The 19,881-nt window shown below is 39.8% G+C and overlaps 1 protein-coding gene across 1 annotated transcript in view; it reads right to left on the bottom strand.

Moving 5' to 3' along the window:
* Positions 1-19,881, bottom strand: part of LOC124158152 (protein Optix-like) — a 266,045-nt gene that overhangs the window by 197,983 nt on the left and 48,181 nt on the right. The window contains exon 4 of the mRNA XM_046533336.1: positions 16,507-16,670. Within this exon, the coding sequence (XP_046389292.1) occupies positions 16,507-16,670 (164 nt within the window). The remainder of the gene's footprint in view (positions 1-16,506; positions 16,671-19,881) is intronic.

Below are 19,881 nucleotides of genomic sequence, written 5' to 3'. Positions count from 1 at the left end.
AACGGGCCATGTCAGATTTGGCCATTCCACGACGAACTGAGTCAGCATGTTGGATATACCGAGGGGTGTAGTTAAGTGTATATTTTAAGTGTATATTTTCCAGGTAAAAATTTGGTCACAGTTGCATGGAAAACACATTTAATTTATGTTATTTCTTCCATATCTTTCTATGGGCATGGACCTCGACTGTTGGAGCTCGATGAGCTACTTATAAAATCTATCAAAAAAGCTTAACTTAAAATATTTACATTTTTTTCATGACTGTTCACCTACATCTACATAATACCCTGGTAGCCACCCCTAATATCCTATTGTGATTGGCAAAGGGTGGTAAATAGAGGGTGGCGTACCTTGAGATATGCTTTGGGGGGATGAGGGGATTAGTATGGGCAACCCCCCCCCCCCAGGAAACGGGGAGTTCAAGAAAATTTTTGAAAAATAACATGCCTCAAAATGCATTTTACATCATTTTGGCACTTACAATTTAACTTTAAGCAGAGGCAGTTATTATGTATCAAATCCAGACAAGATTTTAAAATATATTTATAAATTATATAGATTTGTCTGAGTCTTTGGGGGGGGGGGGGCTACATCCCTTATAGGGGGCTAGGCATTGGTTGTACAGCACGTGCAGTGGCTGTGCAGCACGAAAGAGGATTCCCACATGACATCACACGGGCAATTGCAATAAATCTGTGTAGGAACGAAGTTCACATCCGTTTCTGATGCAGCTGCCTGCAATATGTCACCCTGACTTTATCGATTTATGAGGACATTTTTTTTTCAACTTTTAGGGAATTTCTACCCTAACTCAAACTATAGGCATTATCAGCCGTCGATCTAACTTTAAATTTCAGCGATTAAATTTGATATTGCAATTTGATATCGTTAAATTTTTATCAAATCGATGGCCATCGATTTCGGAATTACTGTGATTACAGTCAATGCCCGTTACAACCCTCTTCTACAGTGTTTTCTCTGCGTTGAGATTCTGTATCATTTTGTCCGTTTCTATCGATGAGCAGGGCATGTGTATTTTCATTGATCGGTTATTACAATCAGCACCAATGGGCCAGCAATAATTTTTTATGTCGCCAAAAAATTCTCATTCCTCAACAGGGCAACAATTATTGAATGGAACCAATGAACTAGAGAGTTGTTAAAAGCCTTAAATTCTAATATACACGAATTTGAAAAGAAATTTAATTTATGCTGTCAAAGAATTTTATTTCACTATTTATGCCCGATGGTATTAAAATTTAAGTTAATATTTCACAATGCATTTGATTACCTATGATTTTGTTTGTATTAAGATTCATATGGCGTATTTTGACGTAACCCAACAGTGCTATCCGACCTTTGTCTATTCGGTTGATCCGTCTAAATTCTCGCAAATAAATAAAAAATAGATTATAACATATATTACGGTTTATATAATAGAATTGCTCTAAACCTACCCGTAATCAACGTTTGATCGAGGTAGATATTCTCAGAAATACCAACAAAACTAAAGCTAAGATTAATTAATTAATAGTACCGGTCATAGCTCTGAGGAAATCCTTTATCGTGGGAACAGAAGGAATTAAAAAATTGGCTTTTTCCATATGGTAATTTATTGTTACTGAACATGTTTCATTATATCGTAAAATTGTCAAGGAATACCTGGCTAATTTTTTATTTCTTCTATTCTTACAGTATTAATATGCTAATTGAATTGAATCAATATGTTTTTATGAGGAATGGAGATAAGAAGTGATTGACTAGCGATGCGATAAGTTGCGTTTGACTACTGAATATGAATGCAATTGGTGATATTGCTGTGCGTTAATGTCAAGGAGTTTCATACGTACTCTTCTATGATTGATCATTGAGCTTTAGGCCTTTCAGAAACTTGCTTACGGCGCGCCGTCTCCTTGACATTTTCTATCCCGCCATTAGCGAGAGGAAAAATATGGTAAACGAAGGGACAGACATCCAAGAACCTGCTCTGTCATATAAGACTTCCGATGAATGCCTTTGTCCCAGGAACCCTTTTGTCATTCGAAGATTCCGATGCCTTGAGAAATACTTCAAAGGCCGCTTGATATAGGCTGGAAGGGATAAATATCTATTCATGAGAACCGTGTGGAGAGGAGTTCATGTTGATGCACTAGGCGTACTTCTCTATTTTTGTCCATCCAGTAGTTGAGTAGGCTACTTGCATGAAGGCTCTCTGTAGTTTTCTTTATCATCATCAACTTGACATTCGAAAGAGCTTTCATTGTGAGATGCAGTTCATGCATGTTTTGACTTCTATAAATGAGGATCTCACTCAAGATAATTAGTTTTGTAATTCCTATTGAATAAAATTATTTTTTCGCCTTTTAATGAATCTCATTTACATAATATCTTTACGGTGTTTGGCAGGTGATGAACATTCACTAACGTGCAATAGGTTCCCTTCATGAGTACATGGTCGATGAAAGCTAGGATAAGGTAATGGAATTAGTATTTAACGTAGTAATTATGTTAGAATCAAGGAATAACTGACGATGAGTGCGGTGAATTCGTTAATTTTGATGTGTTCGCGTATGTATTGTTCAATCGTGTTAATAATTGTAATTTTTCAACTCCCCGCTATGTGTTCTTCGCAAAGTTGGGAAGGTATAAAGTCTGCCTATAAAAAAATATGACTCATTCCGGAGAGACAGTGTGCCAGAGCGAAATATTTCAGTGTAGCAAATTTAAATGCTGAACATTAGAAGTGCAAAAGTGTGATTGATGTAAACTCAGCTGAATAGAGCTCCATATTTGGTGAGTGCTTTGGCTAAAAATACTTTTCATAGTGGAATCCAAACTTCCTATTCACTGTCGGCGGTTCCAGCGGACAAAATATTAAGATCATCATAAACGACTATTTAGCCGTTCACTCTTGCACTGGCACTATAACTGTTTATATCACTGACCATAACAAAATTTTCTGGTACTCATTATAACTTGAATTGACTAGATTATATTGTGCCATATCTACATCTACCCTCCGAGCCACCTCTAGGGTGTTTGGCAGGGGGTGATCAATCACCAGCATGCAGCACGCAATTGGACTCTAACGTAGATGATGCGTAGCGCATGTTTGCGGAAATAAATTTTAATCCTCTTGTGCATGCTGGTTATGAGACACCTCCTACCAAACGTCTCTTTAGATAGCTTGCAGGGTATACGTAGATGTAGATGTAAACATCACTTGAATCATTAATCGATTTGAAAAAGTTACGCCGCGGTCCGCCGGAAACAATCAGTGTTGAGATTTATTTCTGGTCATGACGCACGCGTCTCTCTATCTTAATGCAGTGCTATCGTCACGGTCCATTAGGAATATTGCAAGAATCTCTCCATCCCCTTCCCTCTTCGGAGACTGGATTGTTTTAAAAAAATCGCTTGAGATGGTAGAGGGAGGTGGGGGAGGAGTTTGAGTTTTTTTTACGACAGAGGCATTGAGACCACGTCAGCCCGAGTTACACGGTAATTGAATGGCATCAAGGGTGGATGAAAAGGAATGGGAGGGGGATGAGATATTGAAAACACACCCCCAGCCACACTCTACTCTCCTTCTCTCCCTATGTTATCTCTTCAATCTCCTTCTCACCCACACACACAACCCTTAGCACCTTCTGGTCGCGTTGGAGGAGTTTGATTGCTCCTTTCTAGATGCAGAGGCATGTGCAGCGAGGTAGATTTGCCTCCAACTCTTTCAGTGTTGAAGAGTGAGAGAGAGATAAAAAAGAAGCTCTGTGTGTGTGGGATGCTGGAAGAGAGAGAAAAAGGTGAGGAGGAGTAGGGATGGTTTGTTGCGGAGGCGACGGAAGATGTCGCGGAGTCATGCTGGATCATGGATCGAGTCTTTTTCTCCTTCGAGTGGCGTCGGCGGTGCCCTCGGGCGTGTATATTTGGAACTATCACTCGAATCATGGCGGACGACTCTCCGAAGGGCTCACACACGAATATTACAAAAAAAGGATTCTCAAGTCGGCCTCTAAATATGTTTTGTCTACCACCGCGCATATAAATAGGTTTACAAAAGTCGCCACTGCCATCGCTGATGGACAAAGTGATCCGAGTTTCACAGGGAAATAAGTTATTGCTAGGGATTTAATTTCAGGGTTAGTGGTAGTTCAGACAGCGTCGGGTTAAAAGGATTAAACTACGAATTGAAGTTAGCAAGCGAAAACCTGTTTCTTTATCGTGGGCATGAATATTACAAAGGAAGGTCCTCAAGTCGGACAAGTGTGTTGCGTTAAAATGCATTGCGTTTACAAAAGTCGCCACTCGCGTCGCTGACGGACAAATTGATCCGATTTTCCGAGGAAATAAGGTATGCTTAGAAGTATTAACCGAAATTTATGCACATGATGATCTGATTTATCAAATTAATAACTTTTCGATGCTATTACCCTCAATTACAAACATTATAATTCAAAATATTGGAAAAAAAATGTGGATCGCATTGCACTAATCACGGCTCCACGGACATTTTTGTAAACAGATTAAAATGTGACCGAAGTGACAACAGAAATCCGCCTTTTATGGGATTGAATAGGGCCTCCTCTATGCAGTCCCCTTGCTTCTTCTCCTTCAAGTGGCGTCGGCGGTGCCCTCGGGCGTGTATATTTGGAACTATCATTCGAATCATGGCGTACGCCTCTCCCGAGGCCGAGACTACTCCGAAGGGCTCGGAGATGGAATGGAAAAACCAACCGCAGGAGAACGAGGAGAGACCGATAAAATTTCACTCGTCATCCTTCTATATTTTTCATCCTCTTCTCAGTCTCCCCTCTCATCGTTCTTTTTTATTCGGCTTTCGATTTTTTTTACTCTCGGGGTCCTTGAAGAAAAAAAAGAAGTCTGCAGACGCGTCCCAGGACTCCGGCTCCCCGAATTACGTTAACAAGGTGCTCCTCTCCCCCTCTATTTCCCTTATTTCAGTGCCTACCCCCCTCTCCCAACCCTCAAGACAGCTTCCTTCCACCATGCTCTCGTCATCTTATTTCCGTTTCGCGTTTGTTTGTTTATCCATTTTTCTCTCTTGGCAACACAAACTCTCTCTCTATCCGCCTCCGTCTTTTTTTTAACACCATAGGCACGTTACCAGTTCCGGGGGATAAGACTTGCCGGTTGCCGGGGGATAAGACTTCCATTCATGGTCGTGAAGAGGGCTGCTATCGACGACATGCTATGTAAATGTCGTGTGGTCATTGCATCTTACATTGAAATTTTTAAAAAAATGTGCGGTGCTAGCAGTTTATGTTTCCTCCCCATATGTGCTAGAGAATTAACCGTTACGATAGTCTTGTTAGGGGTACTGACCTCTTAGAACAACTCGGATGGGATATACTGCAGACCGTAGGTAGATAACTAGATCAGTAACGGGTACAGAAAAAAGTCAAGGGGGCGCAAAATATATTATGAGCTACCTATACCTTTGATCGTAATGAAAAATAATCAAGTTACATGCAAAATTTAAGAAAGTTTTATTTACGCATATGTAAGGCAGTGCTATTTTATGATATAAACAAGTTAAAATTGTGGTTATGCAATGTTCGGCAATGAGGGCAGCCACGCAGGGGTGGGCACACGCCCCTTGCGCCCCCATATGTATCCGCCACAGAACTATATTCAAGAACAGTTTATTTACCCACGAAGGTAATCATATTTTACGAACTATAATTGCATACTACGTACAGTATATCAGATTTTGAATGTCGTTTTCCCGCGATCGCTAATTAGAAAAAATAAGGAAACAAGTCCTTCTAAGGATGATCTGTGAACCACATCAGTTCAAAATTCAATAACTCATGTTTTACTACGTTGCAATCCACTTTAAGTGTGCTTGGATGAATATTAATTAGAAGTGGTTTTAGTAATAGTTATTCATGCAAGAAATCACATCAGGTATTTCTAGTGGGCTTGTATCCCAAACGCATTCCCTTAAATAAAAATCCTAAGTGATACCTGCTACTCATATCGTGATAAATAGTTTTTTCCCCATGCATAGGTACTAGAGGTGTTCCTCCCAAATCAGAAATAACTTGAGCGTATGAGTACTTGAGTTTTCACGATTAGCTGACTAAAGTTTCTAATACGTTAATGAGCCAGGCTGGGAATAATACATTGCACAAAACGCCCATTCACATACATGTGGGAAAATCCCTCTTTATGTTTGGGTATTTACCAGGCCTTCATCTTTCCTTACGACCTCTCTGGGAATAAATACCCTCCATGATGATACCCTCTAGCATGAACGGGAATGAATACCCTCTACGTGGAGACTTGGCTGGCTGGAGGCTGTGCCATTGGAATGAGGCAATGGGGGGCGTGGGTGGTAAAGAAGACAGGAGGTGATATGGGAGAGGTGAGGGGGAGGGGTTGAGGGAAGAAAGGACCGTAATCAGCAGCACTTTCGGTGGCGAAGGAGCTCTCCCCTTATCCCTCACCCACGCTACGCGGATAGATAGATGGGCGAGGGGCAGACTCGAGCTCACGATGTGGTTACCGCCTTTCCGTCTTCCAACCGCCTTCTGTATAAAACATATGCGTTATTTAGTGCGCTATCAAAGGCGTGCTCGTGAGCACGGGGAGCGTCTCGCTGCGTTCGTCACGTTTTATGAAACCATCCCGAAGAGGTAGAAGCTTCTGGCCATTATTTGCGGCTATGTGGTATGTGTGTCTATTTAGTAGCACCAGAGAGCATAGAGCGTACCTAGAATCAAAACTGGGGGGAGGGAGGGAAACTAGCTGTGGTCGTTCAAGTTGTAACTTTTTTGCACAGCAAAGGTTAGTGAAACTAAAATTTTAAGGAAATTGTGACAGAAATTTATTAGCTTTTATAATTATTTGCTTGGAAAAAATTATTTTTATTTTAGTTCCATGGACTAATAAAATTTTTCTTCAAAAGTAAAATTTGTTCATAACTTTTGTATTGAACTAAATTTATTTTCGCCTCTGGGGGGGTCATTTGCCACCCCTTTCCCCCGCTGGTTACGCCCATGGTAGAGAGCGCGTCTAATAAGAATAGGCTGGCCTAGTTGTAGCCAGAAATGTCAGCCTTGAATGTGTGCGATCTTTTTCTATTGTAAACGAAAAACGTATTAACAGCGATCTCAAATTACTATCGCCGAATGGTTGACTTAAAACTTATTAGGCTAATTTAATTATATTTAAAACTAATATTCCCCTTCCCAAACTCCCTAGAGCTGCCTCGCAAGGTACATATTATGTAGATGTAGATGTAATTAGGTAAGAAGAGATTTTTAAATCTCTACCAATTGACTATCATGACAAGAGTCTATCCATTTGACTTTATTATAGTCTATATATATGACTTGAATTATTATATTTGACTCTATTGTCGAGGAAGTCCTTGTAAACAGTGATCACAAATGACTATCTCCGAGATCTTGATTTGAAACTGATGAGGTAAGACGAGATTTTGAAATCTCTACCGAGTGGCTGTCATGACGAGAGTCTATCCATTTCACTTTATTATTCCGTTTCATCTAGCACAGTATCGTAGCAAAATTAGAAACTGACATTGTGTTCCCACGGAATTGAAATATTAATTTTACAATAGTCATTCAACTAGCAAGGAAACAGATTCCGCTCTTTCCTTGGAAATTCTACCGTTCTTGTAGGACTATGTAGATAGATAGATAGATAGATAGATAGATAGACTACATGTAATGTACGGAGGGAGACGACTAATATATTGCAGAATCATTAATTATCTCTTCCAAAATTGGTCTTGGAAAAATATTTTCTGTTAAATAATGTGGTTTTTCCATGAGTCTAAAGAAACCGGCAACACCCAATGATTATTTTTTATAAATTTTTACATCTCATGAATAAACATATATTGCTTCAGTGCTATTTTATACATCCTCCATGGTTAATTTCTGTATCAAGAGTTGACCTTATCTTTTTTCCCATATAGTATAGTCATATAGAGCATATCGTTGCCGAGAAAAATGTTTAGGGGTAGAATCTCTGGGCTCTAGGTTAAGGCTTTTCAAACACTAATGGGGAAAACTTCGTCTGCTATTACGCTCCCTGACCATACATACTTTTCGGAGGATAGTTGGGTTTCTGCGTCGCCTGGAGGGTGGATGCGAACGGAAATAAAATAATAAAAGGCTTAGTAGAGGAGAAAACGAGGTGAGGGAGGATCCTCCATCGAAGCAAAGCAACGCGCTTCAGGCACAAGGGAGGAAATGCATATAATAGAGCGTCTAACATCTTCCTCGTTCGAAATGGAATATCCTTGAAGCCCTAGGCCATTTTTTCGTATTGATTCGTTACATTTCGGTTCTTTACCCATTGAAATTTGGGGTTCTTTTGTACCGTAACTCCAAGGGAATCTCCTAAACATTCCTCTCTGAAAAATAAATTTCGGATCTTGCGAGTCATTTAAGTAAATGTGTATCAACGAGGAGCATTCTAAGACATGGTTTTAGGGTCAAACATTGGAGTCATTAAAACGAGATTTCAACCGCGTCGAATGAATTGCTTACGACGTTCATACGGTACGTTCATGTACGTGGAAGTAAACTTAAATCACCATGGATAATGTTGTGCATGGTGAATGTCGGTGATGGTTCACACCCTGCCATTCACCTCTATAGATGGTTTGCAAGGTAACATGTTAATGTGGTTGTAAGGTTGGAGTGATATTTTTTTAAAAGTTCACTGCCACTATTTTTCATGAGAATTATTATATTCTTTTTAAGAAATTTTAGTAATAAGCGAATGTATAGAAAGAGTAAAGTGAAACGTAAGAAATTAAAGGAGTAACATCAATTTTATTTCTCTCCGAAATATGGTAGAGAAGCTTTGAAATTGTATATTTTATGCGTTATATTTTTTTAACTCTCTGAAGATCAACCACCTGATTTAATTCGTGCAAAGAAGAGCTATCAGGTATGTGAAAGGTCGTTACGATAGTCTTGTTAGTGTAACTGACCTCTTAGATAAACTCGATTGGAATCTATGTCGGACCGTAGATTGAAAAATAGACTAAACCTTTTAGATAAATTCAAGAGCAGTGTCTTTTCTAACGAAGTTAACCATATCTTACAGACGCCAACATACTACGGAAGATCAGATCATATAAATAAAATAAGAGAGATAGATTGCAGAACAGACAGATTCCGAATGTCATTTTTTCCACGATCAATAAGAGATTATAACGGCAGCAATAGAACTCATAAATAGATTGCATGACTTGTAGTGTCGCCTACTAACATATGTAAAAATTAATGCATGTTTCTTAATTCAATTATTATTTCTAACAGCATATAGTGGTATAGTTTGTTAGTATACATGACGTTTTTTGGACGGTGTGGTGTGCATGTGGGAGTCCAAATGCATGCTGCATGCTGGTGATTGATCACCCCCTGCCAAACACCCTAGAGGTGGCTCGCAGGGTATTATGTAGATGTAGATGAATTCTTCACTTTGCTCTAGGGATATAAAAGTTGGCTTGGACTTGGTTCGAGTTCTATGTGACCACCATAGCCTTTTAAAGGGTGGAAGGGTGTTTGGGACCTCCAGGGTGTTTGGCAAGGAGTGATCAATCACCAGCATGCAGCATGCAATTCGCTTCCCGCATGCACACCACCACACGGTCCAAAAAAACGTTACGCATACTAACAAATTAAAATCCGTCGACCCTACTCTGCATATGATTAAAACATTTTACTTCTTTCTACGAAATAGATTGTTTTAAATTTCACCATTTGAGCCTGAATTATAGTTTTTCAGTAAGTTTGGTTTTCAGTAAGTTTGATAACGTGATATCACCAATCCAACGATCTCTTATCTTCGTCATCAGTGGTTCAATTTGCGAAGATTTTAAAGATGGGATATTGTTAAAGTTCGGTATCATTATTCGCTCCGATAAATAATAGTATCGCGATATCTGATATCCAATTTTTTTACTCCATAATATTTTACCTGTCTCCGAGCTAAAAACTGGCTGGGCGGAAGTGGAGGCCATATGTGAACAGTTAGTTTGGGGCGGAGGAGTGGGCAAAACTGTTATAGCGAAAGTTCTTCCCTCTTCTGTTGCATAATGGGCATTTCGGGCTTTCCACGGCCAGGCGAGGAACCATAGGATACGCGAGCTACAAATGCTTCACCGGATCAATGAGTGGTAAGAAGAGCACGTGTTTAAGTGCTATTAGAAGCTTACGATACCTTTCCGGATTTCCCGGTTTCTATAATGGTTGACGTCAAGAATACCATCAAAAATCTTTCTCCATTGCAAGCATTTCTGAATAAATGGGTTATTTATAAAAAAAAAGTGTTATCAATGGTTCATAATGCCCCTATTTCGTAATTTACCATCGCTTTATGGCTTGGGAATTGGAAAACTTCCAGGACTAGTTAAAGATATTAATTTAGATGAATAATTTATTTTTTATATCCAGGAAAAAGATTATTGCTCTCCAGAAGTTCTTTTTTTCCTATAGAAGGCAATATATATCCGCCTCGTAATTTTTACGTTTAATTGTGTAACCAAGATGTCTCTTTGCGAAATTTTAAATATATATTTATCGCTCGTGCGAAAGGAAATTAATTCAAGAAATAAGCCTTTGTATAATTCTACTGAATTAACGTTAAGTCGTTTACGCGAAAAAACTATATGCTTGGATTCTTAAAAATCATTAATTAAGCACGGAAAAGACAATTTCGCGTTATTGTCATAGCTGTTGATGAGTTAAAACATTTTCCCAATCACATAATTATGTGGATATTTGGAAGAGCCTAAAGAAGAGGTTAGTGAAGAGTTTGATCTGGAGTGTAGCTCTCTACGGTGCGGAGACGTGGACACTGAGGAAAGAAGAAGAGAGAAGATTGGAGGCATTGGACATGTGGGTATGGAGAAGAATGGAGAAGGTGAAGTGGACGGAGAGAAAGAGGAACGATGAAGTGATGGGCATGGTGGGTGAGGAGGGGCAGCTTTTAGATGAGGTACGGAGGGTACAGAATGTTTGGATCGAGCGAGTACTTAGCGGGGAGGGGATGTTGAAAACGGTGATAGAGGCTAGAATGTGAGGGAAACGAGGGAGGGGAAGGAAAAGAATAGGCTTTTTAGATAGATTGAAATGGAGTAGGCCTTACAGTGAATTGAAGAAGGCAGTGCTGGAAGGAAAGGGAGGCTCTCAGATCATTTCTTTAGTACTCCATGGAAACCTACCTTAATCGGTAGAATACTGGATTAATAATTCCCTCTTCAAAAGTTAAATAATTTGTAGTGGCATCTTTTAGATGATTTGATCATCGCATGCACGAAACATTTTTTTACGGTTTACTCTTTCATGGAAAAGTGTAGATGCATGGCCACATACTGTAAATAAGAACGTGTTGAGGATCATTTCCGCCCCTACATGCGTGTTTTAAGGGGCCACCGTTATTCCCTCGGAGTGATCTCCATCTTTCCGGTCAAAATTGCATCGCAGAGACGAGACACCGGGCCGCGTGGCCTTACGTGATCAGTGGCATACCTTCTTTGGTGGGGGAAGGGAGAGAAGGTAGGATAGGGGGAAGGTGGGGGGAGAAGTGAGTGCATATTGGGAATAGCAGTCACGAAATGCGGGGATTCCCCGAAATGCGGGCCCTCTCTCGGGAAAACAGCAACCCTTATGGCTCCTTCGCTTTTGTCTCGTTATCGGCTAGGGATATCTCTCGCCTCCTCCTTAGCCTCTTCCCATATCTTGTTGCTAAAACCCCGCCTTAGTTCCCCCAACTCCCGTCCCAGTCCTTTCTCATAAGTCCCTCTATATGGGTGTCCAACGTGAGGTCCCCCAAGGAAGAGGCCCCGGGTTTTCCCAGTGCCTCCGGGGTGGGCGAGTGGTGTAATTACTTCGCCAGCGGGGTTAGAGAAGCGTGTGTGCATACATCCACTACGATTTGAGACGTGGCCCCTCCCTGATCTTATAGAGGGGGAACTCGAGTTTGCTTATGCTTTCCTCTGGTCTTGTTTTCACTACACGCATGCTAATATTCTTCATCATAGGACCATTTACTATCACAGATGGAATTCATTTTTCCATGTCAATTGGCAAAAATGTTGGGCTAACCTTCGTCTTTGTCTTAAAAGTCGTCAACGTTTCTCCCCCTCTGATGTGGACCTCTTCAGGGCTAGTGTGTGAAGAGGTCCCCGGCAGAGGGGAAGAAGTGTTGACGACTTTTAAGATTCCAATGCGGGTTATTCCAAAAGTTTTATCAACTGACAGGATATGGACTGCGAAAACCTTTAAGATAAATTCAGGGGCAGTGTATTTTCTGACGAAGTTAACCATATCTTGCGAACACCAACATACTACGGTAGATCAGACCATATAAATAACATAAGTGAGTTAGGCTGTAGAACAGACGGATTCAGAATGTCTTTTTTTCCACGATCAATAAGAGACAACAACGGTAGCGTTAGAACTCACAAATAGATTAGATGACTTGTATTGTAGTTTACTAACTTATGTGTACCTCAATGCATGTTTCTGAATTTTCGTATTATTTCTAACAGCATGTTTCGTGTGTGCTAGTTTTTTGGCAGATTACCTTAACGAGTAGTTGACCTTTGCATGAACATGGTAGTATTGTTTGTTATTATGCGTAGCGTTTTTTGGACCTTGTGTGTGCATATGGGAATCCTATTGAATGCTGCATGCGGGTGATTGATCACCCCCTGCCTAACACCCTGAAGGTGGCTCGCAGGGTATTATATAGATGTAGATGAAAGTTTTAACAACTTCACAATATTTTCATCCTTGACTGGTGTTTTTATGAATAATTTTAATGGACTATGCAAAGCGATTTGAATATTAATTATTAAGTAGTTTAAAGACGAAGGATGAAAGAAGGGGCAACAGGTTCGATCTCATCCCAATGAGGCGTTTTATTATTACCTCACGTTGTTTAGCTCGGACAGAAATGATAGAGATATTTTCCGATCGAAAAGGTAGGTGTAGTAATTTTTTTCCCCATAAATATAGGACTTTTCATTAAATGCGGGGTCAAACGCAGGCATTCAAATCTCTCACAACACCACATTTGGAGTATAATGCTTGCATGTGGAACCCTGATGAAGTCTGACTGATATCTGAAATCGATAAAGTACAGCGCAGAGCGGTCAGATTCGTGATGAATTGTTTCGATAAAAGTTTAGTGTTTCGAGCGATACTAACTCGCCTGACATATTGGAAACGCTGCATTTTTTTATCATAACAACTCATCATGAATGATATTTTCACTAAGCAAAGGTAAATTATGAAATACGGGCGTAATTAACCACTGATCACACTTTTTTTTCATAAATTTTTTCATTTATTCAGAAATGCTTGCAATGAAGAAATGTAGATTTGGGGTTAGCTCTCTACTAGGGCACGAATTTTTCTGACAGGATGTTTTGCCTTCATAGGCTGATAGCCTTCTTAGGTGGAACATATATTAATCTCATGTATTATATATCAAATGTAGCGTTCATGTTGCGTAGAGCATGTTCGAGGAATTAAACTTCAATTCCCATGAATATGGTAGTGCATGGAGGATGTTGGTGTTGGTTCACCCCCTGCCAAACACCTCTGTAGGTGGCTTACACAGTAATATATAGTCGTATTTCTTCAATTGATCGCCACGGCAATATTCGCAGCTTTGGCCGCTTCGGCCGCGGCGGCATATTTCAGTTCGTTGACCGGATCAGGCAAATGTTGCGACCGATATTCTTAGAAACCACTGCCAAATACTGGAGTTGACTCTTTCACGTCCAACAACCGTCTGCTATTCCGGAAAACGCACGGATTTGGAACAATCCGGCGGAGAGTAAACGAGAAAGGCACTTATTACGCTTGGCGAACTCCTCAGCTCCTTCACCGACGGACGCAAAGGCAATGGGAATGAGGGAGCAAGCCAACAAATAAATTTAAACCTTTCGCCGGGAAATCCTCGGCCGTTTCCCAAGAAAAGCGTGGAGTGCGAAGGATTTCACATAAGGGTTGGTGGAAAATAGTTCCCAGAAAGCCTCCGACTCAGTCATAGAGCACACCTCTGCCTTTGTAAGGTCGAGGAACTCGAAAGATAATCGGATCCTAAGCTCACCTCAACCAAACCCTCAAGTTACCCCCAAGTTCAATGGCTAGGGAGGTATTGGCTCGTTCACACCAACTCAACTTAGAGTAACTTGGCTTCTTTCACTCAGCGCTTCAACCAAAAGGTTGGGTTAGAGCTCGACTAGGAATGAGCCACAGGTAAGTGAATATCGTACTTTCAGGGAGGGATTGGAAATTAGGCCATTTGGCATATTGAGAATTTTGTTATGTAGAACATGTAATGAGGACTTGTAGAATCCTTCGATTTAACCACATTTTTTTGCATTGAAATTGCCTTCTCACTACAATATCATTATTTCACTGAACTTTTTATCTGATTTGAAAAACTCATATTCTACTACTGTATGGCTACGGGTATTACTGAAGGAAAAAGTTGCCTATGCATCGCCAAAATATATTTACCTGAATATGTTTACGATCGCAAGGAGGGCGTTTTCTGCGTGGAAATGGGTCAAGTAAAAAAGGAGTATTTGACGATTGTTTGCCGGCCTCGGTGGCGGCGGGGTAACGTTCTCGCCTGCCAAATAAGAGGTCGCGGGTTCGAGTCCCGCCTGGGTAGGTTTCCCCGATCCAGGGCATGGTCGTTTGTGTACGTTTAACTATTACATTTGTTGAACACCCCGGTGTAAAATGGCCAATACGAGCTGTATCCGGTGGTTTGAGAATAAAATAAAATAAATAAAAATTATTTACAATGCTGACTCCCAATTCTATGGTTACACTTATTTTACTAATAAGGGTACAAAAATTCCCCCGCAACCATCATGCTTGGTTTTCAAAACGCTCTCTCTCAGAGCGAAACGAGAAAAAAAATTTCTCACGCGCAGAAGAGACCCTTGCGACGAAGAATCCACCCTTCTTAAACTCCTCGAAATCCTTTAAATGGAGACTTTTCCCCCCGCTGGCAAAAATCACGCCGCTGCGACTTCCCCTCTTCCACGGGCAGCTTCCGGTATATTCTGGGAAACACGACGGTTCCAACACTCGATTGCAAAACAGTGGACTTTTTGAGGTTCGGAAGGAGAGAGAGAGAACGTGTAACAGGGGGGTATAGGGGTGTCGACCGATTATAGGCCCTGCTGTAATCCTCGCCTTCTCCTTCTTCTCTTCCCCTGAGTGGAGGATTTTCGACGCGGTCGGAAGAGAAAGGGTTCTCGCCAGACTTGTCGACGTGGATTGTAGAGAAAGTAAACACCGAGGGTTGGTGAGGGAGATGGAGAATTTGTTCGTAGAACTAAATGAAGTCTGCGGGGCTTTACTTGGTGTTTTAAATATGAATCCTTCAACGCATTTGGGCTGGTTTCCTTGTAGCAAGAGTCCAGTAGGGTTTATAATTCGTTAAATCTACATCCACGTACTACCTCGCAAGCTGCCTAAAAGTCGTGTGGTGGTAGATGTTAGGACACCAGCCATTTGCACATAAAAAGGAAATGCTCCAACGAAATTACGACTAGCATTTATTAAAGTCATTTACGGTTCGGGGGAAAACGAATTCCCATATCTATCCGTTCGGCAAAACATCTCTCTTAATTTATCGCTTCTGTCGGACCTGAAAATATAGTGGGCCTCTAATATTATGTTCTCCGTGTCGCTCTTAAAGATATCTATTCTCAATTTTTCAAGCAATCTAAGCCTATTCTCCAGCGGTTCCCAGCCTAATTCGCTTAGCATCTGGGTAACGCTGTATGTACGTCCTAAGCAGTCTTTGACGAACCGCGCAGCCTTCCTTTGTATTTTATTCAGTTCGCGGATTTAGTCTTTCTGTACCGGATCCCATGCCATCTCTGCATATTCAAGGTGTGGTCGGAATATATGTTAAAGCGAGTATTAGAAAAACTTCTACATCTACATAACGATAAGAATAATATACTTTATATGAACGATATATCCATACTTCATATGTCAATTATATTAACTAAATATGGAGACTAAAAGGAGTAAATTGAATGTAATTTGAGGTTCCCACAAAAATTAATTACAGCCATAAATACTTACACAATAGTCAATATTCATATGTTGGCATAAGGTATCGAAAATTTAAGATCTTCGTACGAAGGAACATGATAGCGAGGGAATCACGAGTAGCTATCCCTACATATTTACAAGGCCACAAAATTTGATTCGAAATAAATGGGATATTCTTAAGGCGTTGCATGTTGATAAATTCATTGAAGCGCTCAATATCACAGAACTCATACGTGTTATTAAAAAATAAATCGAACATTAAAGGTTAAAGAAACAGTCGATTTCCACCAGCCTCTTCTTGAAAAAAATTAGTGCCCTAAAAGGTAGGGTTGTTTGTGAGGGTTGACCGCAAGCCCAATTCGTAAAAAATGGAGGAGCAACAATGCATGTATGTACTTACCGGTTTTTAGCGGCGGCCGCCCTATCCCTTTGTCTGCGGTTCTTGAACCAGTTGCCGACTTGCGTGGGTGTGAGTCCCGTGGCGGCAGCCAGCTCTCGTTTCTTGCCCGGATTCGGGTAAGGGTCCTGCAGGTACCACTCCCGCAACAGCGACCGCGTACGCTCCTGAAAGGGATAAAAAGTCAACTATTAGGGAGATATTGCGGCGACTTTTGCGACACATAAAAAAACGTGAATTTGGGAGATAATGTAGGCATTTAAAAAATGTTACTGATTCATTCCAAGGGGAAAAGTAACACGGTCATGCAATGCAAGTTAATTCATTCATCGCCTATTTTTTAAAGAGCAGGTGAATACTTTTTTCTTCCAATTTTTATTCCCGGAAATTATGGTGTTTTCCAACATTCTCTTTCTGTCGTCAACTAGACTGTCCTGTCTATGCTTTCTTATGAACATCTTACGTGTTAAGTTAAAACCATTCAAAATTCGATGCGAGTTTAAATTTTGCTTCTAGTGAATACATCCTGATTCTCATGCTCTGTCCATTCTAATGAATGGATTTAAAAAAAGATAGTTCTCTGACAGGAAATGGGCATTTCATATACGATATATATATATATAAATTTTAATTCATGTTTAAACTTAAAATCCTTGATTTCTCATTACAAAAATAGTAATGAAGCCTGACATTTCGGTATCGAAAAATTCCCATTTAACGTCAAATGATGCTTTGGATATTAGAAAAATGAATTACTTCCAAATATTTATTTAACCAATTAGGACTCTTTGGGAGTGATTTTGCTTCGAGGCACTCCGCCATTTTTTGGATGTTTCATTAATTAAAGCGCTCTAATGCATGGGCACATTCGGTCATATATATTGCTTGTGCCTTCATTCATAATATTTCGTTATTTTCAGAGCACCTACGTCACCAAAACGTATTACACAGTCTCAATGTTTGTCATGATTAACGACCGTTCTCTACATTCTGGAAAAAATAGGAAATTGCGTTTTCTTGGCAAACGTAAAATTTGCGGCTAAAAACGAATTCATTAATGGGAATTGTAATCTTTACGAAACATCTTTATTACGGATGTATTTCAGGTAATTCAAAAAAAGGTTGGCCACAACGAGTCCTTTTAAATTACCTTGATCTTTCTTTTCATGCTTAAAGTAGCGCTTGAGCTTACTTATGGCCTTTATAATTACTTTAAGGCAATGCGAAATAATTTTAAAATAAATTACTCACTTCCTAGAAATCACCTTGCAATTAGATGCGCGATCAGCCGGTAGATAAAGGGAAGTACTTCCTGCCTCATGATTTATAGGTCATAAAACTCACTCATACTCGCTTTAATTTTGGAAATGGTATGACCTGGCGTGACCTTATTTTCATTTAACCTGCATATTTATCGTATCCACAGGAAAAGAGAGCACGCTTTATTTTTTTCAAAAGATCCATTACTAAAATTTTACGCGCGGAAGTCGTTTCTCGGCTATAAATTCATATCACGTGTAGCACAGCTATTGATATTCATGGACTATATGTAACAATCCAGGTGCAACTCACCATTATTCTGTTGTTGTAGGGTGAAGGCCCTTGCTGAGTCGACAGCACCTGACGACAAAACAAGGACCTCATATGCTTTATCGATTCTAGTTATTACATGATCAATGTTAAGGGACAGAGTGACTTCCTATCTGAGTTTGACACGTAATACATTTAATTACCAGAAACGAATTGCTCGTTTATTCTGATCAACATGGCTAGAATTGATATCACACCAGCTTTAGGAGAGAGGTACCACTGATTTCTTTTGGTAGCCATCTTCGGCATTTTTCTCTTTGCGTAGAATTAAATGCATGCATAACAGTTGAATGAGGTGAAAAAAAATCTCATATACTGAGACGTTTATGGTAAAACAATAAATTCTTCACAATGAATACATACCCAGTACGATTGACACACTTAATAATGCAATTGTTGGTTTTAGATAATTTATAATCATCTCACATAATTTATTTCATGTTAAATTTCACTGGTAACATCGTACTGTTGGCTTTTATAATTACTTGAAGGCAATGCGAAATAATTTTAAAATAAATTACCAGCTTTCTAGAAATCACCTTACAATTAGATGTGCGATCAGCTGGTAGATAAGGAAAAGTACTTCCTGCCTCTATTCCAACGTAGGCATCGTACATCACATGGTAGTGATTCCTTTAATTTTTAAACAACGAAGCTAAATTTTATAATATATCATGTATTCACTTGACATTTATTCTTTAAAAATGTTACCTTAAAATTAGAACTTTGTCCGTCAAAAATTCACTTTTTTCATCATTGACCTGAAAGTAAATCGCTGCTGAAGATTAGTGACAAGGGTATAAAAAAATTTCAAACCTTTAGGTTTCTAGTGAGGCTTCAGACCTTTAGGTTTAAAGTGTGTGCTTTAACGATGAATCGATCTGATCTGAGTTTAATGTAAAAAAAATACTAATCGTTAGCCGTAGTCGAACTATGACTTCTTAAAGGTTAGCTCTCATTCTGTTGCACCCTTAAATCTGATTTGGCCTCTTAGATAATGATCCCCGGTGTCGATTCTCTTGATATTAGCCAATAAAAACTTTCTCAAGAGCTCTCGTTCATGCGATAGTGTCAGAACGATTCATTTCCCTTCGCCTCTTAGAAGCTATCATAACGAGACCCATTTTTACGGCAGTCCCAACCATCAAATCGCTCGCTCAAGTGGAAGTGATACTTCTTTTAACAAGTATCACTTCAAATTGGCCAAGCCTTTAGTCGTCTCAATCGGAGATATTTTCCTCGGAGAATGGAGCGTTAATAATGATCTCATCTCAATTTCATTCCTAATATCGAACTTCCAAGGGGAAAGCGATCTGCCATCATCTCCGACTCTCAAGATTTCTACCCAAAATATGCCCGAAATGAGATCCTATGAAAATCTTTTTCAGCAGCCAGCAGTGATTGATTTTTCTGATCGGCTGCCGGAATGGTATTCATGAATTTTTATTTTAAAACTCTTTACATTCTCGTTTTTAAACATTCCTATCATCGTATATAATCCGTACCAGATATTTAAGCACAGCATTCATTCCATTTTGTGAAAAAGTGGGATAATTTCAACTATCGCGATGACGAACATTCAGCCTGACTGGTGCATAAACAGAGTTGCTGAACGTCCTGTGGTTTCCGGTATCATTTTTTTAGAGGATTAATGATTTACCAGCTTTCTATTCAAATTAAAATCCGTTTAAATCCTATTCATGACCAGAAATGATTGAATCCGATCGAGGCAAAGTTGTAAGTCAGCAGAATAAACAACGTGCAACCCTATCGATGGTTTTTACTTTT

This window comes from Ischnura elegans, chromosome 4 (genome assembly GCF_921293095.1).
Source record: "Ischnura elegans chromosome 4, ioIscEleg1.1, whole genome shotgun sequence".
NCBI lineage: Eukaryota > Metazoa > Arthropoda > Insecta > Odonata > Coenagrionidae > Ischnura > Ischnura elegans.
This window is presented reverse-complemented; position numbering and strand designations above follow the sequence as displayed.